Source organism: Eubalaena glacialis, chromosome 10 (genome assembly GCF_028564815.1).
Source record: "Eubalaena glacialis isolate mEubGla1 chromosome 10, mEubGla1.1.hap2.+ XY, whole genome shotgun sequence".
NCBI classification, from domain to species: Eukaryota; Metazoa; Chordata; class Mammalia; order Artiodactyla; family Balaenidae; genus Eubalaena; species Eubalaena glacialis.
Window position 1 is genome coordinate 71,258,945 of NC_083725.1, and position 23,467 is coordinate 71,282,411.

Consider the following 23,467-nt stretch of genomic DNA (forward strand, 5'->3'; position numbering starts at 1 on the left):
TGTATTATTTCTCAATTAAAGAAAAAACAAAAAAAAAACTCCCAAAACCCAAACCCATACCTAGGTCTCACCCATAGAGATACTGGGGCCTGCGTGTCAGCAGTTTAAGAGCTCCTTAGGTGATTCTAATATGCTGCCAGAGCCGAGAACCACTGCGCTGTGTGGAAAGGAGGGAAGAAACTTGGCACGTCAAAGAAGGGTCACACGAAGCAACAGGAGTTGCTGGACATGAGACCAGAAAGGTGGCAGGTGGCAGATCTTTCTGGGCCTGGCAGGCCACAGTAGGGACTTTGAACTTTTTTTTTTAATAAATTTATTTATTTTATTTATTTATTTTTGGCTGCGTTGGGTCTTCGTTGCTGTGCGCAGGCTTTCTCTAGTTGCGGCGAGTGGGGGCTACTCTTCATTGTGGTGTGCAGGCTTCTCATTGCGGTGGCTTCTCTTGTTGTGGAGCATGGGCTCTAGGCACGTGGGCTTCAGTAGTTGTGGCTCGCGGGCTCTAGAGCGCAGTCTCAGTAGTTGTGGCGCACGGGCTTTGTTGATCCGTGGCATGTGGGATCTTCCTGGGCCAGGGCTCGAACCCGTGTCCCCTGCATTGGCAGGCAGATTCTTAACCACTGCGCCACCAGGGAAGTCCTGAACTTTATCTTGAGAATAATGAGAAACTTCTGAAGGGTTTTAAGAAGGGAGAGGCCTTGGACAGATATGCAGGTGGTATGCACCATCACTGCCTATAGCCAGCACTCCTGCTGATTGCTCATTAAGTATTTAGACTATCTCTGCTGAGAGTGACATGCTGTGTGGAGAATGAGATCTGGAATAGTTAAGAGTCTTGAACTAGGATTGGTGATTGATTAAATGTGGGGAGTGAGGGAGAGTGAGATGTCAAGGTTTCTGACACAAACAACTGGTGAAGTAGGAAGTTTGGGGGAAAGGTAATGAGTTTAGATTTAGACATTATGAGTTGAGGTGCCTGTTACACATCCACATGGAGATGTTTAGTAGGTAGTTGGAGTCTGTGGGTTTCTGTAGGCCAAAAGTGAAACTTGAACCAGAAACATCATTTTGTTTTTTGGGAGTTGGTAATAGCTAGTAATTTCTTTAAATGATAGTTGAAGCTGTGAAGAGAGGTAAGATTACTTAGGAGAGAGTGTAGTATGAGAACAGAGCCTAGCCCGAATTCTTTGAAAGTCCAACATTTAAGAGTCAGGTAGAGAGGAGAAGTCTGCTCTGCACATTAGGGAAGACAAAGATTTATTCATTCATTCAACAAATCTATATTGAATACCTACTATGTGCCAGGCACTGTATGAGTCCCTGGGGATACTGCAGTAAACAGAAAAAGTCCCTGCTTGTGAACCTTACATCTATTGGAGGGAGACAGACAATAAACAGATAAATGAACAAATATATCATGTGTGAGGTGGTAGTAGGTGCTATGAAAAAATGAAAAAGACATAGCTCTGCCCTCAGATACCCTCAGATAACTGCAGCTGTAAGCTGACTGTGGTAAGCCTACATGAGGTACAAAGTCAGAAATGCTGGTGGAACTCGGAGGTATATCTCATTATGTTGCTTATTGGAGCTTTATACATAGTTGATGCTATGGATTATCTTTTTTCCACTGATGACTTTCTTTAATTATGTTTAATATAAATTAAACAACTGTAAAAGAAGACATGGTACATATATACAATGGAATATTACTCAGCTGTAACAAGGGACGAAATTGGGTCATTTGTAGAGACGTGGATGGACCTAGAGACTGTCATACAGAGTGAAGTAAGTCAGAAAGAGAAAAACCAATATCGTATATTAATGCATATATGTGGAATCTAGAAAAATGGTACAGATGATCTTATTTGCAAAATAGAAATAGGGACACAGATGTAGAGAACAAACGTATGGAAACTAAGGGGGGAAAGGAGCGGGGTGGGATGAATTGGGAGATTGGGATTGACACATATACACTATTGATACTATGTATAAAATAGGTAACTAATGAGAACCTACTGCATAGCTCAGGGAACTCTACTCAGTGCTCTGTGGTGACCTAAATGGGAAGGAAATCCAAAAAAGAGGGGATATATGTATACGTATAGCAGATTCACTTTGCTGTATAGTGGAAACTAACACAACATTGTAAAGCAACTATATTCCAATAAAAATTAATTTAAAAAAAGAGAAAATGAAAAAAATAAACAACTGTTACTGGAGTATTCAGATCTCAGGTTAGAGTGTATATAATTATCTCACATTATAATCAACATATGTAATATTTTTAAAAGCAGGCTAATAAGAATTGAACAAAATCTCTACCAATCACACACATATTACAGGCTATGCTTTTTTTTAAGACTTTATTTTTTAGAGCAGTTTTATGATTACAGCAGAATTGAGAGGCAGGTACAGAGATTTCCCATATAGCTCCTGCCTCCACACGTGCATAGCCAGCCCCCGTTATCAACATTTCTCACCAGAATGGTGCTTCTCTTTTTTAACCAAGGATGAACTTACATCGACACGTCGTTATCACCCAAAGCGCATGGTTTACCTTAGGGTTCACTCTTGGTACTCTATGGGTTATTTTTTATGTATTCTCCCTCTGAGGAGAAGTGAGCATGGTCAGAAGTCTTTTGGGTCAGGGCTGCTTGGGTAACTGAAACCAGTGCCAGCTTTGTCCAGAAGGAAAGCGCTTCTCAATTCCTGCCGCCTGCTGAGAAGAGCTGGGCCTCTTCTTGGATATGAGGACGTGATGTTCTAACAGGGGAGGGAACATCCCGCAAGAAGGCTGGATTTTACACAGCCCAGGAATCTGACTCCTCTTTCCTCTGTGGCTAGGCCTGCTACGTGCTGTATTCCAGGGGGGACCTTTTCTTGCCAGTTCCAGGTCCCAAGCCAGTTCCCCTTCTCAGCCTTTACATTTTTGTCTAGAGGGTCCCCTGCCCTCCTCCCCAGCCCCATCCTCATTCTAGGTTCTAGGCTGTTTTATCTCTGGGACCTCATGGTCCTTGGTCAAATCTGAAAGTCTTCCCAGGGCTCATGCTCTCAGTCTTACAGTCTTTTGAGCCCTTTCTAAGGGTAAGGGTGGACTCTGATCCCCTCAGAGTTACTGCAAAGCCTGCCAGTCCTGGCTGGGGGGTGGAGGGTGAAGGGGGAGAAATTATTTTCGGAGGTGAGGCCCCTGTTGGTAAAATTTAGCCATTTCCATCCAGATTCCCCTCAGGTTCCAGCCAAGCGCTGAGGAACAGTCTGACCAGTGCCCTTCTCTCCTCCTTCTCTCTACCGTCTTCCTTGACTGCTGTTTCTCTCACTTCTTTCCCTCTGGGCTTGTGTCTCACATCAGATAATCCATCGTCCAGCTCAACTGTAGTGGCTCTGCACGGTAGTGCTGGGAGAGGAGAGGCATTAGGTGGATGGTGGATATTGGTGGTGGGAATTGGTGGGTTGCACTCAAGAATTCTGTTGCCTTTTGGGGAGATGGTTTGTTATGAATCCATTCATTCATGCATTCATTCATTCAGCCAGCACTTACTGATTTCATACTTGACAAGGTGGATATTAGTGATGGTGCCATACTGGGCCCTGGGGGATAGAGTGAGTCAAATTTAGTCCTTGCCCTTTTCTGGATGTGGCATGCAAACAACTCAGAGCATGAGAATTAATATAACAGAGTTACGTACAAAGTGCTTTGGAGCATAGAACAGTAAATGATTAGCTCTGCCTTGAGAAAGGAGAGGAGATTTGGACATGAGGGAAAACTTTGCGGTTTTGTCCGCCAGTGGTTAACAAAGTGTGGTCTGCAGACCACTGGAGGTCACCAAGATCTTTGTGGGGATCCAGAAGGGAATTCAAAGCCATTTTAATAATAATACTAAGATGCTATTTGCTTTTTCCATCGTGTGTACATTTGCACTGTTGGTGCAGAAGAAATTAGTAGGTAAAACTGCTGGCACCTTAACAGGAGTCAAAATAGTGGCACAAAATTGTGCCAGTAATCATTGCATTCCTCACCTCCATGCCCTGTCAGTTTTTTTTTAAGCTTCTATTTATTAATTTTATTAAATTGTATCCCATGAATACATGTCTCTTTAGTATTCTGTGTGATAAAACAGGAAGTATGCATAAAGCACTTTTGCTGCATGTAGAAGCCTGATGTTTATCTCAAGGAAATGCATTTGTGTGATTGAGTTGCAAGCTGAACTACCTCCTTTTCTCGGGGAACACTAGTTTTACTTGAAAGAATAACTGACAAATTGCAATTACTCAGACTTACGGTTTTGGCAGACATCTTCTTGAAAATGAATGAAGTGAGTTTGCTACTTTAAGGAAAACAACTGATAGCATTTGTTGCCAATGATAAAATTCCAGCTTTTAATTGAAAATAAGAGTTTGGGAAAACTTGTATCTGCCACTGTGAGCTTGACAGCTTCTCCAAATTTACAGCTTTTCTGATGAAATCAGTGATGATATTAATAATTGTGATTATTTTGATATTGTATAAATGAACTGTGTCAAATTTGGAAGCTCTGCCTAACTCATCGAATCACTAGTTTCCAAATGATTAGTGTATCATGTTTCAAAATCACCCATGGGTAGGGACTTACCTGGTGGTCCAGTGGTTAAGACTCCATGCTTCCACTGCAGGGGGTGTGGGTTCAATCCCTTGTCAGGGAACTAAGATCTGATCCCGCATGCTGTGCGACCAAAAAAAAAAAAAAAAAAAATCACCTATGGATAAAAGATCCATTCAAAGTGCAAGATAGACCAATGGATTTTATTGTAATAGAGTACAAAAAGTTCATCTGTATAGTTTCAGATTTCACATTGTAACTAACCTTTAATAAACTTACTACTTGTTGAGTTTTGGTGAAGTATCAGAGAATGACCACAATTATCTGAAAGGTTATTAAAATACTCCTGCATTTTCCAACTGCATATCTATGTTTTGATCTTCAGTCAAAACAACACCTTGAATGTGGAAACAGATATAAGGCTGTAACAGCTGTTTTCTATCAAGCCAGACATTAAAGAGATTTACAAAAATGTGTAACAATACCACTCTCCTCATGAATTTTTTTGCAGAAAACAATTATTTTTCATAAAAACATGTTTATATTAATGTATATGAGATTTTATTGTTTTAAAATGAATTAATTACTAAATATTAGAATTTATGTTTTAATTTCTAATATAGTAAATATCAAACAGTTTTGGGATTTTCAATTTTTAAGTGTAAAAAGGAGTCCTGAGACCAAAAAAATTAAAACTTGGTCCTATGCTATTCTCTCTACCTAAAATTCTTCTCTTTTCTGCCTACAGAAATCCCATACATAATTGTAGAGCTGGTATTTAGTTATTCATTCAAAAAACATTTCCTGAGCATCTACCAAGAACCTGGCCTTTTCTTGTTGCTGGGTACATAGTCCCAAGCCCTTATGGGGAAGACAAATTAAATAGACAACTACAGCACAGTATGATAAATGTTACCAGTGATAGACATATAAATGCTGTGGGAAGACAGGCTATTGTCAGAGTTGCTTGCCAGCTCACCTAGAACATTCGTCTGAGCAATGTGATTGGACTGTACCGCCTGTGTTTGATTCTTTATGGTCTTAGAGGGAAAGTGGCTGAAGTTAGCAAAAGATGGGAACTGTTCACTTGCTGCTCTGGGAGGAAAAAAGGAGACTACAAATGTATTAAATGTCAGCTTCATGCAGGCCCTATGCTAGGTGTTTTAACAAATGTGGTCTTGCTTAACTCTCACAAAAACCCTATGCAGCAGAGTTAATTATCCTTATTTTGCAAATGAGATATTGGAGGCTCAGAGAAGTTAAACAACTTGTCCAATATCATATGGTTGTAACTGATGAAGCTGGGATTTTGACACATGTGTTCTGACTCCAAGTGCAGGACTCTTTCATTGCGGTAATAATGTGTTGCTAAAATGGGTGGATCTTTTAAGGTAATTTCCGGATGGGTCTGGGAAACCTTGCCAGATTGGAATGTATTAAGAGAAGGTAGAAAAGGTCTCAGGAAGGAGAGAGAGACAGCCTAGAAAATGCTTCATTGAAGGAATTATTTGTGAATTTTGGCTGACATGATTTTTCTGGACAGGATTCTATGGCCATATGGGACATCAAGATTTTGTACTCCCTTATCCTCAATCCCTTTAATCCTTCTCTGTGCCAGATGATGCCAGCAGCAAAGGTAACCTGTCTGTCTGATCAGGTTACAAACTAGAGCCTGATGCTTGAAGCCCAAACTTCTTGGACCTGCTGTAGGCCAATTGTGCCCAGCCTGGAGACCCCAGTCCCTAGAGCTTGGTAAACTATTCCCATTATTTTTTAAAAGCCTAATAGAAGTACTTTACTTAGGTTCATCCTGTGGGTGGATACAGGCTAATGAAAAGATTAGGTTTCTTTGTTTTGGGTCAGAAATCTGTCGATCTGATATGCTTCAGGTGTGCTACCTATGGAGCTCTAGAAAAGGGGTCAGCAAAGTATGGTCCAAGGGCCAAATCCAACCCACCACCTGTTTTTGTAAATAAAATTTTGTTGGAACACAGCAAAGTTCTCTCACTCATGTTTTGTCTGTGGCTGCTTTTGTGCTCAATGACATAGTTAAGTAGCTGCAACAGAGACTATATGGCCCATAAATCCTGAATGTTTACTGTCTGGCTTTTTACAGAAGTTGCTGACCCCTAGCATAACCTCAATTCTTTCTATTATGGAACTTAGGACAGTGTTTTAATTGCTTATCTCCCCCACTTTTATAATTGAGCTCCTTGAGAGCAAAGATGAGGTCTGATTCATCTCTTTATACCCTGTGCTGATTATAGACCCTGACATATGAAGAGTACTCAATAAATGTTGTTTAAATGGGCATGTCATATGCTGATCAAAAAGCTCTTATAGGCAATTATATATACCTTTGAATAATATAAAAACAGGAATAAGGGAAGGAAAGTGTTATGTTGGTTATGCTAATCTCAGTACTGTGTGCTTTATCTATGAACTAGTCATTACTTACTGCAATTTTTTGGGGATAGGTGGTTTGTGGATAGGAGTCCATGAATGAAGCAATCATGCCAAGAGCTCTCGTTGGTGAGGAAACTGAGAAACAATGCCTTAATTTTTGGCTATTTTCTACTCTTTTCCTCAGTACCCACCACCCCTTTACCCCACCCTCCATTTTCCACTCCACCTTGCCAGGACAAAGGTAGAGGAACATAAGGTTCCATGGAGGTACTTATTTCTTTTGTATGCATACTATTTATCTACTTTTTTCTTTTATAAAGCCATTTCTTCAGTGTGCTTCCTACTAGCATTACTGTCCGTGACTTCCAGAAGATGAAACTAAAGCTGTCTGGTTACCTTGGCATAAAGGCAGTCAGGTGAAGTGCTGGCCTGCGAGTCAGCAGACCTGGGCTCTTGCTGTGCCTCTTCAGCGGCCTTTGACTTTGGGCACATCCGTTAACATCTGTGAGCTTCAATATCCAACATATTTTTATTGAGTCACATCTGGGACTTTAAAAATTTAATATTTATACCCCTCCTCGTTTTGAAAAGGATTTGAGCAACTAGCAAGCGATAGAGAGGTGACCTGTCCAATCCTGTCTCTGTTTCTGACCAGCAGACAAGTAAATGATTAGATGGATTAGAGTGTTTCCGGTCTCTGATCAGGGCCTTCTAGAAGGCTTCACAGCCACAGCTTCTTCACCCTGTCCTTGCTTTCTCTTCTGTGGCTGCTTCCGTTATCTGGGAGGTCACGGTTTTTCTTCTGTCTTCTTTGGGGGTGATCTGAAGAGTATTTTGCCTAGAAAGATCAGGGTCGAAAGGAAAGAGGAATTTTATGCTCTAGGAATTGGAAGAAATACCAGAAACTTTAGTTAAAATGTCTTTTTCAAATAGTGAACTTGAAGCCTGAAGAAGGGAAGTGACCTCCTTAGAGCCACATAGTAGAGCTACGACTAGATTCCAGACTCTTTCTGCTATGTGCCTCGATCAGGCTAGGTGTTTTCCAGGTTCGTAAGAGAGGATTAGGTGTCATGAAAGAGACTGGGTGGGCTAGGCTCTTGTGCTGGTTTTATTGCTGTATGACTGTATGGTGGTGGGTGGAGGAAGTTTCACTCCAGACCTCCATGCTGTTGTGTCAGATGTGCTCAGGACCTTAGATGTCTAACAGATACTTGCTGAATGTAGCTGTCCTGGAGGAGGCATAAGATGTGAAGGGTTTCCTCAGTTAGCCTGTGGCTGGCATTATATGTACAGTCAGTGACAAAGTGAACAAAAAGGAAAACTACGTAGTACTCTGGCCTTGGAACAAATGGCCTGTTTTCCTATTTCTAGAAAGATTGTATTAATTCACATTTATTTATTGACTAAAAATGATGTTTCATTTGAATATGTATTTCTTTGATTACTAGTGAGACCTTTTCCTGTGTTCATCAGCTATTCGTATTTTCTCTCACTTGTATTTTTTTTCCTTGTGAGTTATTTATTCATGTTCTTTGTGCAGATCCCAGTGTATTCCTAGCCCTATGCTTGACTTCCCTGCCAAGGAACTATTAGGATAATAAAGCATTGACCCTAAATAGGGAAGACAGTTAATATGAAATACTTTTATCACTGTACAAATAGTCTGTTGAGTGGCTACGTGAGGAGTCAGGTGCTAGAAGCCAGGGACTGTGAGACAGGTAGGTAATAGAGCTGGGTGGCAGCCCCCCGTAATGTTGTCTCTTGCTTTTCCTGTACAGAGTTTTGCCGGATTGACAAGCCCCTGTGCCACAGTGAGGATGAGAAGCTCAGCTTTGATGCAGTCCGCAGCATCCACAAGCTGATGGATGATGATGCCAATGGTGACGTGGATGTAGAAGAAAGTGATGAGGTGAGCTCCCTCACCCTGTGTGGCTCTCTTCTCTTCCTGTGAGAACAGTCCCTGAAGCTGTCTAGACAGGCTGTTCCTTGAGGAGAGGTGTTCTTGATATTGGCTTGTCCCCTAGGAATGCATCCCTATCAGGGAAGGTGATTCTCAGCAGAGCAGCCTCTAGGAGCCGGCCTGCCAGAGTGCAGGCCTTACATCTGTGTCTGTGCCTGGACTGGCTCCTGTTTGCCTACCGGCTAGAAGCACAACACCGACTGAGCTGTGCTGTTTGAGAGGAGAGGGAGCCCTGAGGCTCGTCTGTACAGTTTCCCTGAATCCTTACTGTAATCCTGCTGTAGATGGAGGGCATCCATCTGTCCTTACTCTGTGCTCAGCCCTGTGCTGGCATGTGGAAGAGAAGGCAAGACAGTCAGATCTTGCCCTTTGGAAGCGTATACTCTATTTGTGAGGAAGAAACAAAGGTTCCTAGAAAGATCATTCTGAATTCCAGGCTGCAGTTGCTGGGAGCCAGTTGAGTGGTCCAGATAGTAAGAGCGAGAGGAATTTCTAGATGGAAAAAGCTCTGTTATTGTTTCACTGTTTGGCATGACTGCAGCTCCAATTCCACAGAGCCCAGAGCACAAAGTCATCATGTGTGAAAAGACTGAAAAGTTTCAGTTGTTTTCAAGCTCCACTTGAGCCAGCAGTGGGGTGAAGCTGGCAAGTTATGCCAGCCTTTAGTAGTGATATGGTGTATATCCTGAGGGAGGGGCTAATCTAGTCTCTCCTCCTCTGGTTAGCCCACCTTTAAGTTGTGAATTCAACTTTGGATTTCACGTTGCCAAAAACATTTGAAACAGTGAAAGAGAGGAGTGACATGAATGATGAAGGGTATGGAAACTCTGAAACGGACAGCATTCAATACAATTCAGTGTTTATAACTGTCTATTATATGTGTGCCAGGCACTGTTCTAGACGTGGGGATGTGGCAGCAAATACACATAATTACATAGAGATACATCTGTCCTCATATAATTTACAGTCTAGTGAAGAGACTTTAGCCTGGAAAAGAAAAGATTCAGATAATACAATTTCTATCTTCAAATGCAACAGAAGTAGAGGATCAGACTTAAATGATGATGATGATAACAATGAAATCCTTACTCTGTGCCAGGCACAGTGTTAAGCTCTTTGCATAGTTACTTTTTTAACTTTGTTAATAGCCTTAGGAAGTTGGTATTACCATCAAGGACTGGAACTTTGGAAAGGTTAAGCATTTTTTTCAAGGACACGCTGAGTAGGAGAACAGGTCTGATTTCAAAGCCTATGCTGTTAAGTACTGCAGTATTGTTTCTCTTATGCTAAGGGCAGAACCAGGACCACTGTGGGGAAAGTAAAATATAGGCATATTCTTCTGGAATAAAGAATCACCTCACAGCGCTATCTCGTCATAAAAGAGGCTTCCTTGGTAGGTAGGTAGTGAACTCCCTGTCACTGAAGATGGGAAGGTAGAACACAGCACTCCACTGATTGGTCAGCAGAGGGGATCCTTGTATCAGGTTGAACTAGATAATGTCTAAGGAACTTATAAGAGGAGAAAAATAGACTTCCTGGAGGAAACGTAGAATTGGGAGAGAGTGGAAGGGGTGGGGCAGCCTGAGCAGCAGGAAGCAGTGTGAGCAAAGTTGTGGAGGTAGTAAGAAGCGTGGAGGGAAGGTTTGGTCGCACGGAGTGACTGTGGGAGAAAACTGCAGGACAAAAGCCTGGCAAGGAAAGGGGGCCCAGGCAACCAGGCTGAGACATGTATACTTGCTGAACCTGGCAGCTGTAGGCTCTTAAGCAAGGCCAACAGCCATGATGAAAGTATCCGAACTTTTGGTCACATCTAGATGTGTCACTGGCCCTCAAAGGACCCACATTTTATTTGTCTGTGCTGGGAATAGAGCCATGTTCCTGGTGGCGAGGGAGGCCTAGAGGTTTCCTGACCACAGGACTGGGAGATGCGTGGCACCACAGTCAAGAAGGTGATACGATCCAAGATCCACAAATTCCTGGATATCTTTGTCATCCGCTCCTCCTTCTTTTTTCACTTCCTGCCGAATTACTTTGTCAATGAGGAGTGGAAGAAAATGTTCTTTTTAGAGGAATGTACCACAACAAAAAGCTCATCAGCACAAACTGTTCTAAAATAACACAAAAGCTGTCACCCTGCTTTTCCCTGTGCCAGTGGTGGGATGTTCTTTTTCAGTGTAGCTTCTGCCTGCCTTGGCTTCAGCTGCTCTCCCTACAGTCTCAGGCCTCTGGTGGGCAGAGGGGCCTGCCAGTCTGGGGTCTCACGATCATTCACAAGTACTTTCTCTTTGAAAGAGAAAGTCATGGTAGCAAAGTGTGTGTGTTTAAGTCAGTCTCAACATATAGGGAGTTCATGATCTAACTAGACCATTGGGTGGACAGCTCAGAGCTTGGAATATTGGATTATGGATGCTGAGACACCAGAGATGAAACCCTGGTTGTGCTGGCCATCAAGGACCTGAGATTTTTATGTCCCACTTAAAAGAACTGCTGATTACCCAAGGACCCTAGTAGAAGTCTGCTGGGATACGCTATTGAGGCCTCATTTATTCAGCCTCATATCAGTAAGTTTTTCAGATAACTGAACTATAACCTCATTTCTAGATATTTAAAAATGTTAGCCATTTTCGAAGTAAGTTTTCCTTCTTACAGATTACTGTGACCAGACTGTTATTTTCTTTGGATTATTCAAAGCATGTCTTCAGGGCCTCTTGTACTGTTACCCCAGTGCCTACATTCCTGTATGCATTGTTGTGATTTCTCTTTATAGTTTTCTGTCTCTTCTTTGATTCATTCTCATTTCTGGTAGTTCTATCTCTGCTGTAAACTATGAAATTAGACTTTTGGTAAACTGAGACTCAGCAGCCATTTTATAGAAAATATATAGTCATTTGTGTGGGGGGAAGCCAATTTGACTTCTCAAGTGTCATCTTTGCTTGCTTTTGTCCTAGGTAGCAGAGGCTATGGATTGTGGGCCCTTCAGATGAGCAAGGTGGCACTATTGGTGCTGGTGTCCTCCTTGCAAAGCTGACAGGGAGTTCTACCAGCCTGGCAATGTGGGAATTCATGACCTGTGTTCTACTGAGACCTCTGGTAGGGATACTGCCTCTGGGCAAAGGATTTGCAGCAGTGGGATGGCACTTCAGCCTGTCCTGATAGTCTGAGGTGGGCAGACAAGAGCCTTCCTAAAACCACTGTCCCCTTGACTGGACCAGACAGTTTGAGAGCAGTTTTATTTTCTTCTGTGGAGCCTACGTGGAAAATAAAGAACATTTGTTCAGCCATTGAACAAATTCTTATTGAATACCTGTTACGTGTGAGGCACTGTTGTAGGGCTATAGATTCCATGATGAACAAAGCAGATAAGATCCCTGCTTTAATAGAGCTTGCATTCTAGTAATACGTATGTCATAGGTGATTAAGTGATAAGTAAACTTTGAAATTAGGCAGAACTGTGATCAGGTTATAGTAGTTTAGTGACTTCCCTTTGGTTTTCTCAGGGTAAAATGGTGGTTAATGATTCCTACCCTTGCAACGTTGCTATCAGGATTAAGTGAGAAAAGTGCTGTTAAAAGTTCCCAGTCCAAATAAAGAACTCTCAAAACTCATCAATAGAAACCAAGCAACTCAATAAAAAATGAGACAAGATTTGAGCAGACACTTCATCAGAGAAGATATATGCATGGCAAATAAGCATATGAAAAAATGCTCAATATCATTAGCTATTAGGGACGTACAAATTAAAACCACATTGAGGGACTTCCTTGGTGGTCCAGTGGGTAAGACTCTGTGCTCCCAATGCAGGGGGCCTGGGTTCGATCCCTGGCTGGGGAACTAGATCCCTCATGCATGCCTCAACTAAAAGTTTGCATGCCACAACTAAAGATCCCGCATGCCGCAACTAAGACCCGGTGCAGCCAAAAAAAACCCAGCCCACAATGAGATATCACTATACATCTATTTGGATGGGTAAAATTAAAAAGTAGTCAAAACCAAGTACCATGTGAGGAGAAAGAGCCACTAGAACTCTTACAGAGTTTCTTATAAAGCTGAACACAATTTAATACATATCTCAGCAGTTCTACTTCTAGGTATTTACCCCTATAGGTAAATGAAAATTTATATTTGTGCTAAAACCTGTACACAAATGTTTATAGCAGCTTTACTCATTGTCACCAAAAACTGGACACAAATCAGATGTCTTTCAGTGTGTGAATGGATAAAACAAACTATGGAAAACTACTCAGCAATAAGAGGAATGAACTATTGATGTACACAGCATAGATGAATCTCAAAGGCGTTATTCTGAGTGAAGGAAACCATCTCAGATAGTTACATACTATATGATAACATCTAATGACATTCTAAGAAAGGCAAATCTATAGGGATGGCGGCCAGATCAGTGGTTACCAGGGGTTAGGGGTGTGGGGAGGGTTTGATTACAAAGGGACAGCATGAGGGAGTTTTTTTTGGTAATGGAACTGTCCCATGTCTGGATTGTGGACCAGTTATAAGAATCTACATAGGTACTAAAATTCATAGGACCATATTCCCCCTGTGCCCTCCACCACAGTTAATTTCATTATATGTTAATTAAGAAAAATGTTCCCAGCATAGCATTGACACACAATTCAGGCTCAGTGAATGCTAATTATTGACACCTTTCTGTTTCCTCTATATTTCCAGGAAAGCTACCTACATCTGACGATTGTATATATATATTTTAATTAATTAATTTATTTTTGGCTGCATTGGGTCTTCATTGCTGCACACGGGCTTTCTCTAGTTGTGGCGAGCGGGGGCTACTCTTCGTTGTGGTGCGCGGGCTTCTCATTGTGGTGGCTTCTCTTGTTGCAGAGCACAGGCTGTAGGCACACGGGCTTCAGTAGTTGTGGCTCACGGGCTCTCGAGTGCAGGCTCAGTAGTTGTGGCATATGGACTTAGCTGCTCCGCGGCATGTGGGATCTTCCCGGACCAGGGCTCGAACCCATGTACCCTGCGCTGGCAGGCAGATTCTTAACCACTGAGCCACCAGGGAAGTCCCTGACAATTGTATTTTAATGTTCGTGTGTGGAATGACTGACCAATATCACTGTAGCGAGCATGTTGTCAGGCTGAGATGGGAGTCTTATGCAAGGGTGTGATCACACATTTTGCGGGGTGGAGATGGGTACGTTAGTATGAGCCTGGGAAGCTGCAAAATATACTTAACCTTCTGTTAGTGTCTGTGGTGTCTGGTGTAGAATATAGCACAGGGTTAAAAGCTTGTTCTGCAGAGTCACACAGACCCAGGTTTAAACCTGGCTCTCCCTTTACCAGCTGTGGAAACTTTGAGAAGTTACTTAATCTCTTTAAGCCTCAGTTTCCTAATTAGAAGTGGAGTGATACCCATTTACCATTGCAACAAAAAGAATAAAATACCTAGGAATAAACCTACCTAAGGAGACAAAAGACCTGTATGCAGAAAACTGTAAGACACTGATGAAAGAAATTAAAGATGATACAAACAGATGGAGAGCTATACCATGTTCTAGGATTGGAAGACTCAACATTGTGAAAATGACTATACTACCCAAAGCAATCTACAGATTCAATGCAATCCCTATCAAACTACCAATGGCATTTTTCACAGAACTAGAACAAAAAATTTCACAATTTGTATGGAAACACAAAAGACCCCGAATAGCCAAAGCAATCTTGTGAAAGAAAAACGGGGCTGGAGGAATCAGACTATAGTACATACTTCTATATGTACTATACTTCAGACTATAGTACAAGGCTACAGTCATCAAGACAGTATGGTACTGGCACAAAAACAGAAATATAGATCAATGGAACAGGATAGAAAGCCCAGAGATAAACCCACGCACATATGGTCAACTTATTTTTGATAAAGGAGGCAAGAATATACAATGGAGAAAAGAGCCTCTTCACTAAGAGGTGCTGGGAAAACTGGGCAGCTACATGTAAAAGAATGAAATTAGAACACTCCCTAATACCATACACAAAATTAAACTCAAAATGGATTAAAGACCTAAATGTAAGGCCAGACACTATCAAACTCTTAGAGGAAAACATAGGCAGAACACTCTCTGACATAAATCACAACAAGATCCATTTTGACCCACCTCCTAGAGAAATGGAAATAAAAACAAAAATAAATAAATGGGACCTAATGAAACTTAAAATCTTTTGCACAGCAAAGGAAACCATAAACAAGATGAAAAGACAACCCTCAGAATGGGAGAAAATATTTGTAAACGAAGCAACTGACAAAGGATTAATCTCCAAAATATACAAGCAGCTCATGCAGCTCAATATCAAAAAAACAAACAACCCAATCCAAAAATGGGCAGAAGACCAAGATAGACATTTCTCCAAAGAAGATATACAGATTGCCAAGAAACACATGAAAGGATGCTCAACATCACTAATCATTAGAGAAATGCAAATCAAAACTACAATGAGGTATCACCTCACACCGGTCAGAATGGCCATCATCAAAAAAATCTACAAACACTAAATGCTGGAGAGGGTGTGGAGAAAAGGGAACCCTCTTGCACTGTTGGTGGGAATGTAAATTGATACAGCCACTATGGAGAACAGTATGGAGGTTCCTTAAAAAACTAAAAATAGAACTACCATACGACCCAGCAATCCCACTACTAGGCCTATACCCTGAGAAAACCATAATTCAAAAAGAGTCATGCACCACAATGTTCATTGTAGCTCTATTTACAGTAGCCAGGTCATGGAAGCAACCTAAGTGTCCATCGACAGTTGAACGGATAAAGAAGACGTGGCACATATATACAATGGAATATTACTCAGCCATAAAAAGAAATGAAATTGAGTTATTTGTAGTGAGGTGGATGGACCTAGAGTCTGTCATACAGAGTGAAGCAAGTCAGAAAGAGAAAAACAAATACCGTATGCTAACACATATATATGGAATCTAAAAAAAAAAAACATGGTTCTGAAGAACCTAGGGGCAGGACAGGAATAAAGACGCAGACATAGAGAATGGACTTGAGGACACGGGGAGGGGGAAGGGTAAGCTGGGAAGAAGTGAGAGAGTGGCATTGACATATATACACTACCTAATGTAAAATAGACGGCTAGTGGGAAGCAGCCGCATAGCACAGGGAGATCAGCTTGGTGCTTTGTGACCACCTAGAGGGGTGGGATAGGGAGGGTGGGAGGGAGACACAAGAGGGAGGGGATATGGGGATATATGTATATATATAGCTGACTCACTTTGTTATACAGCAGAAACTAACACACCATTGTAAAGCAATTATACTCCAGTAAAGATGTTTAAAAAAAAAAAAAAGTGGAGTGATAATAGTAGGTACCTCATGAAGTTGTTGTGAAGATTAAATGAAATAATGCATATAAAGCACTTAGTACAATGCCTGGCATATAGAACAGGCTCAATAAAAGTTAGTTTTTGTTGTTATTATTGTTATCATCAGAAAGAACCTACATTTTGATAGAGATAAGCCTGTGTTCAAAACCTGGCTTTGCCACTTACTGGCTATGTGACATATAGGCAAATAACTTCACCTCTCTGAGCCTCAATTATTCAGCTGTTTGAGGAGGGTAACTCTTTGCAGGGTTGTTGTAAGAATTTAATGTATTCAAAGCCCCAAGCACAAGGGCTGGCACATGATAGGTTCTAAATTTATGTTTTTTCCTCCCTCAGCGTGATGGTACAGATAGTGAGGGCTGGCTTGTATCGCAAGAATTCCAAATCAGCTCTCTCATCATCCCAGGGCACCACAGTGTTCAGCTCTGGGAGCCACCCCCAGCAGCTTGGCTGACACGGCTAGGGCCAGGACCCTGCAGGAGGTAGTTCTGTCTTCACTCGAGTAGCTGATGTTAAGGGAAGTGGCGCGTGATAGAGCAGGGTCACACGTTTCTAGGGGCCACAACTTCTCTGTTAGCTCACTCAGCCTTCTGCCTATGCCTTTATTTTAAAAAAGGTCTAGGTGAAAACTTCTGATTTTCCCCTACCCATCTGGAAGGCTAGAGGGTTTTGAACAAGGCCATGCTGTAGTAGTGTCATCAGATCTGCTTGACTTTAGCATGGTGAAAGTTGACTTGTTTTTTACCTTTTTAAAATTGTTCCACCAAGAAGCATGCTAGGTCCTGGGAGGCTGTGAGGGTTGAGGAAGGATGGACTCTGGCACCAGGTGGAATCAGGGCTGGGGAAACAACCCTAAGGGGAGTAGCTGGCAGTTCCACTTGCAATAGCCGGAGGGCCAGTAGGAATTGGGCTGGAGGGGCAGTATATAGGGCCCTAAGAGCTTCTCACACATAACCAGTGCTGTGGCCAGCATGGGTTAATTTGGACGAAGATAAGTAGCTGCATTATGCTTAGAAGTTATCATCATGACTAATAATGATTGTTATTCCCTCCTGAGGCTTGTGGCTTCATTTCTTTGTATCCAGATAGCTGTAGACACCCCTCAGTATTCCCTTGCCTCTAGTTTCTCCTTCACCAGCACATGTACATGCTGCCAGTGATCTTCCTAAGTTACATTTTAATTTCCTTTTCTTATTCCATCTGACTTCCTGTGCCTGGCACGCCATCCCTTCAAATCTGGCCTTAGCCTTTTTTTTTTTTTTTTTTTTTTCCCTTTGGCCACGCTGTGCGGCCTGTGGGATCTTAGTTCCCTGACCAGGGATTGAAGCCGGGCCATGGCAGTGAAAGTGCCAAGTCCTAACCACTGGACCACCAGGGAATTCCCTGGCCTTAGCCTGTAAGTCTCTCTAGACATACCTCCTACCACTCTGATCTGACTCTTGTCCTTCTTTGGGTCATAGCCATTCCATGTTTATTCCAGGTGCCTTTCTTTGCTCAGATAGTTCTCCTTTCTGGGAATTAACTTTTTATATCCCTCCCTCCAACCCCTGGCTCTGTCTGTATCGGTCTTAGGTGTCCTCTGGAATGCCCCAGCTTCACTTTTCATGAACCTTCCCTGGCTTTCTTCCCCCACTGATCTCTCTCCTCTCAGTACTAACTCCTGTAGCACAGTCTACATTACTTGTTTAGCACTTAGAATGTCTTGCTTTGTACCCCAATGATTTTGATTGTATTGTTGCCTATAAGTTTGTCTTTTTGCACTAATACTGGAATTGCTAAAGCACGACTCTGATCGTTAGTCCTACCTTGTAAAGGGAGTGCGGTGGAAAAGTAACATTCCTACCATGTAACAAGTCCTGTGCCGGCTGAGTATATATGCAGTTTCATTTACTTCTCAACCACTCTATGAACTCGGTGTTATTAACTCTGTTTTAGAGATGATGAAACTGTAAGAGTGGCTTACCTTCACTTACTAAACTAATCTAAACTCTGACCTGCCCATCAGGGTTCCTGCAGTCTGACTTTAGCTCGCCTGACTAGTTCTTGTTACCCTGCATTCCCTTACTCTATGCTGCAGCCATCTCAAACATGCTCTTAATATCTCATCACTGTGCCTTTGCTCCAGATAAACCCTCATCCTGGCATCGCTCTGTTTCCCATTTTTGTCTGTAAAAATTCTGCTTGTCCTCCAAGGCCTAATCAGGGTTTCTCAACCTCAGCACTGTTGACGCTTTGGGCCAGATTGTAGGATGCTTAGCACCATCCCTATAGCCTTTATACACTAGATGCTAATAGCAGCCACCCCACGCCCCACCCCACCCAAATTGTGACAACCAAAATTTTTTTATTGCCAATTGTCAGTCGCCCTGGGGAATAGAATTGCTCCTGGTTGAGAACTACTGGCCCTAGATTAAATGTTGCCTCCAAGAAATCTTGTTTGTTCCCCTACGGTGGGAAGTAATCCTTCCTCTCCCATGCTCCAGAGTACTTGGCATGAAGCCCTCATCTGGCATATTGCTTTGCTCCATATTGTAATTAGTTGGGTTCATCCTTGTCTGTCCTACCAGACTGTGAGTGCCTCCCCTGAGCAGGAACCAGGTCTCATTCATCACTGCTTCTCCCACAGTGCTTGTTGCAGGGCCTTGCACACAAAGGTGATGAGTTACATTGTTTTGAATTTGAAAGCAAAGAGCCTATCTTATCTCTGTGTGCTCCTTAAATTGTTTCACTAGGGTAGAGCAAGAGCATAGAGTTGGCTGGTCAATGGTATGGGGGACAGGGTGCTTTTGACTTGTGAGTTCCTGGCCAGGATAGCAGGAACCATCTGGGGGAGTCAGTGAGTCAATGGTGGGCTGTTTCTAGAAGTTGCTAGGGGCTGGGCTCCAGACGTTTGTGTATGATGTATGTGTCTGACCTCCTCTGTTACCGCTTCCCTATCCCTCTGCCCTGTGCTATGAATCATATACAGAATCTGGATGGAGGTAAAATCACTATAGTTAAAATATTAGGAAAGACAGAGAAAAACATACAAGAGGGGTGTTGAAGAAAGGAAAAGACGCTGAGACTGCTGAAAGGCTGTGTGACTGAGCAAAGGCATGCACAGGCGTTGGAGCAAGAAAGATGAGGGTTTTAGGTGTACAGTTAATAGTTGTATGACCTTGGGAACTTTGTTAAACTCTGTGAGCTTCGTTTCCTCACTGTCGAATGGGGACAGTAATCCTTACCTTGAAAGGTTATGGCACAGATGAAATGAACTTGTGCATAGAGAGTCCCCAGCCTGTGGCTTAGCTCCCAGTAGTAGTATTACTCACTACTTCTTCTACTCCTACCCGCCTGTAATGTGCTAGGCCTGTGCTGGGTGCTTCTACATACAATCGCTCATGTCATCTTTACAAGAAACGTCTACTGTGGGGTACATAGTAATTTTTCCATGTAACTGATAAGGAAACTGAGACTGAATTAGCTCACAGTTATCCATTTTTTTGGGTTATTGCAACTCACATCTGCCTCAGGCTGATGAAAATGTTTCAGACTTGTGGTGATTGTACACCTCTGTGATTATGTTAAAAACCCTTGAGTTGTACACTAAGATGGTATGTGCATTATATCTCAATGAAGATGTTAAAAAAATAAAAGTGTCACTTGGTTGGAGTAGTGATCACCTTCCACTTGCCTTTCTGTAGCCCAATCCATAAGAATCCCTAGTGCTCTGTAGAAAACACATTGAAAACCATGTTGACTTCTATCTCCGTTTCCCCTACTCCTTACTTTGACAGATATGAAGAGGTGCTTCCAAGTCTGAATTACCATGGTTTCTGGAAGCAGAGATCCCTGGTTAGCTAGCTGACAGCTAGGTTCCCTCTGTTTCTGGGCAGGTGTACATGGCTTTTGAGGACACCAGACGGAACAGCCTTTGGGAGAATTTCTTTCTCCTCCCTCCCTCCCTCCCTCCCTCCCTCCCTTCCTTCCCTCCTCCCTCCCTCCCTCCCTCCCTTCCTTCCTTTCTTCCTCCCTCTCTCCCTCCCTTCCTTCCTCCCTCCCTCCCTTCCTCCCTTCCTTCCTTCCTTTCTTCCCCCCTCCCTCCCTCCCTTCCTCCCTCCCTTCTTTCTCTTTTTTTATAGTTGTCACTTCTGGGGAAGCTAAGGGAGAGCCAGGTGGTAATTCTCTCTCACCCACACACCAGGGACCTGAATCCAATTCTTGACCCTTGTTATATGGAGCTCCATGAGGGGAGATATCAAAGGCAGCTGGCTAATTAGCCCCAGTTTTATTTTTCCTGGGTTTGCCTTGTGCTCAGGGCCTTCCTCTGATATCTAGTGCTGCTACCATGCTGACCCCTCAGAAGCAGAGTTCTCCCCTTGGTCCCTGAACATAGAGTTTCCTTGTTTCCTCTTTGAACAGCTTTGACAGCCTAGAGTTTTTTTTGCTTTGTTTTGTTTTGCTTTTTTAATTTTACTATATGAGAAGTAGGGCAGAAAAAACTTGCACACAATTATTCAAATAACCTCAGCATGGGTTTCGATGTATACATTTCTGCTGCTGCAATAACTCTTCTTTGACCTAAAGGACTGTTACAGTTTGGAGGCACTCCGCTGTTTTTTTGCCTTCTAGCTCCCTGCCTATCTCCTGGTGCAGTCACCATCTTATCTCCTGCCTTATGGAACATTCTGACCCCCTGCCCTTAATTCAGACAAAGCACAGATTGAAGTCTGCTCAGACCCTTTGGACAGAACAGAGATGACTGATACCATGAGAGATCATCCTTCAGGTAAAACGTGCTCTTTAGGCTAGGGAAATGACGTATCCCCATTTCTCCTTGTAAATACTTAATTGTGGATGACTGTAGCATTCACTCACCAGGAGTGCCTCATAGTCAGCTTCCAGGCTGCAACCCCAGTGAGTCCAAGTTCTGTGGCCTTCCTCAGGCATTCAGCCCTAACTTCTAGGAGGGCTTCCTGGCATTTTGTGAGTTTCTTAGAATAAAGTATCTGGAAATTGACTTTTAAAAGTCTAAGCATGGGGCTTCCCTGGTGGCGCAGTGGTTGAGAGTCTGCCTGCCAATGCAGGGGACACGGGTTCGAGCCCTGGTCTGGGAAGATCCCACATGCCACGGAGCAGCTGGGCCCGTGAGCCACAACTACTGAGCCTGCGCATCTGGAGCCTGTGCTCCGCAGCAAGAGAGGCTGCGATAGTGAGAGGCCCGCGCACCGCAATGAAGAGTGGCCCCCGCTCGCCGCAACTAGAGAAAGCCCTCGCACAGAAACGAAGACCCAACACAGCTAAAAATAAATTTAAAAAAAAGTCTAAGCATGAGCTTTGGAGTCTGACCTGAGTTCAGATGCAAGCTCAGCAGTGTACTAGCTATAAGGCCAAGTAATTTGGAGGCTCACTTTCCTTATCCGTAGAATAGAATAGAGATGAAAATAAGACACTCTTTGGCATTCATAAGCCCTTAGGCTAGTGAGAGAGGCAGATATGTAAACTGGCAATGACAACAGCACATCTTCAGGGCTGTAATGGTGGTGTGCACAGGAGACTGTGGGAGTTTCAAGAGGAATAGGGGTGAGGTAATCTAACATGTGCTGGTATAGCAGAAGACACATTGTCAGCCAGCACTCAGGGAAGGGTACCGGTTGCTAGACAAACTGAGCTACACGTCAGAGGGAGTAAGCATCGTTTGCAATCTGTCCTAGTGCCTTAGCCAGATACAGGGTGAAGCAGCAGCTCCCCCAGATGGTTCCACTCATGTTTCCAGGAAAACCCAGACGGTGGTTTGCTTTGACAGATAGGGAAATTCTTTCTCGCTAAGCAGACTGTTGTTTTCCTTCCTCCCCTCTTTGTTGGTGAGTCTGCTTTGTCTATTCTGGATGGCAATCCTGTTAATGGCAGGGATTAGTTGTACTTGTAAGGCTTCTGTGTGTGTGTGTCTATATATGTCTATATGTGCCTTTGTGTTTGTTTCTTTGTGTGTGTGTATACATCATTTTGTGCCTTTCTGTATTTAGATGTGTCTGTGTGCATAAGAAGTAGAGGAGGGGAGGAACACTGAGCCAAGGAAGTAGGAGCTGAGAGAAGGCCCGTGAGCCAGGTCAAAGATCAAGGAGAAGATTAGGAGCGAAAGGTTGCAGTGCAGTACAGTGTGCAGGACCTGGGGGCAGAAACAGAGCCAGGAAGTATAATCAGGAGTCCAAAGCTGCTGTTAGTCTAGGCAGGATGTGGGCCCTACAAAGTGGTAGGCAGAATGCAAGGGTCATCTATGGCCAGAAATGGTCAAGCCAGCAGAGAGAGAAAAGATCTGCTTCAGGTATTAAGTAAGCTTCTGGATCTTCCTGTCTAAGGAAGAATCAGCCACTGGCTCCCAAGGTCCTGCTTGTCTTCAGACCTAACTGGTGTTTGTGTTTGTTTGTCTGTATGTATCTATATTTATGCCAGTCTCTCAGTGCATGTCTGTATCTGCGTGTGCATCACATTCAGTGTACTTAATGGCATTAGAAGCAATTGGTTTCCAATGCAATGTCTGATTCACTTGAGGATCCATGACCACCACCACCCCTTATTTGTCCTCGTGTTCCCCATCCCCTTATTTCTGTCTTCCTTCTCTAAACATATTTAGTGTCTGTTTGTGCTGGATGTTGGGTATGCAAAGACTAATAAGGAAGACAAATTTTCTACCTGCAAAGAGCTCACATATTAGTGAGGCAGAAAGACACATGTGTTCAATCCTAATAGGTATTGTGACGAGAGATGAGCACTGCATGCTCTGTAAGTACAGAAGAGGGAATTTAACCCATCCTAGGATGCCAGGAAAGACGACACAGAAGAGGTGGTGCCTGAGATGAATAGGAGTTAACCTTGGGATGAGAAAGGTACAGCAAGTGGAGGAATGAGTATGATGTCCCTTTGGGATCTGTGAGTCAGTGGTTGTTTTACTTTGAGCATAGAAGGTAATGGTGGGGCAGGGAGGGAGAGGTTGGAAATGAGGTTGGAAAGGCAGGCATAAGCCAGATCCTTGCCATACTGAGAAACTTGGATTTTATCCGAAAGATGATGAGCTAGAAGGATTTTAAACAGAGATGGCTCTAATTCTGACTCAAGGTATGTCAGGAGCAGGCCTTGCCAAGCAGGTAAAACTGGAACTTGGTTTTCAAAGGGGAGCAGGGT

The 23,467-nt window shown here is 43.0% G+C and overlaps 1 protein-coding gene across 3 annotated transcripts in view; it reads left to right on the forward strand.

Annotated features, from left to right (window-relative positions):
* Positions 1-23,467, forward strand: part of STIM1 (stromal interaction molecule 1) — a 202,651-nt gene that overhangs the window by 106,263 nt on the left and 72,921 nt on the right. For all 3 annotated transcript variants that reach the window (XM_061201347.1, XM_061201350.1, XM_061201349.1), the window contains exon 2: positions 8,759-8,889. In XM_061201347.1, coding sequence (XP_061057330.1) covers positions 8,759-8,889 — 131 coding nt within the window. The remainder of the gene's footprint in view (positions 1-8,758; positions 8,890-23,467) is intronic.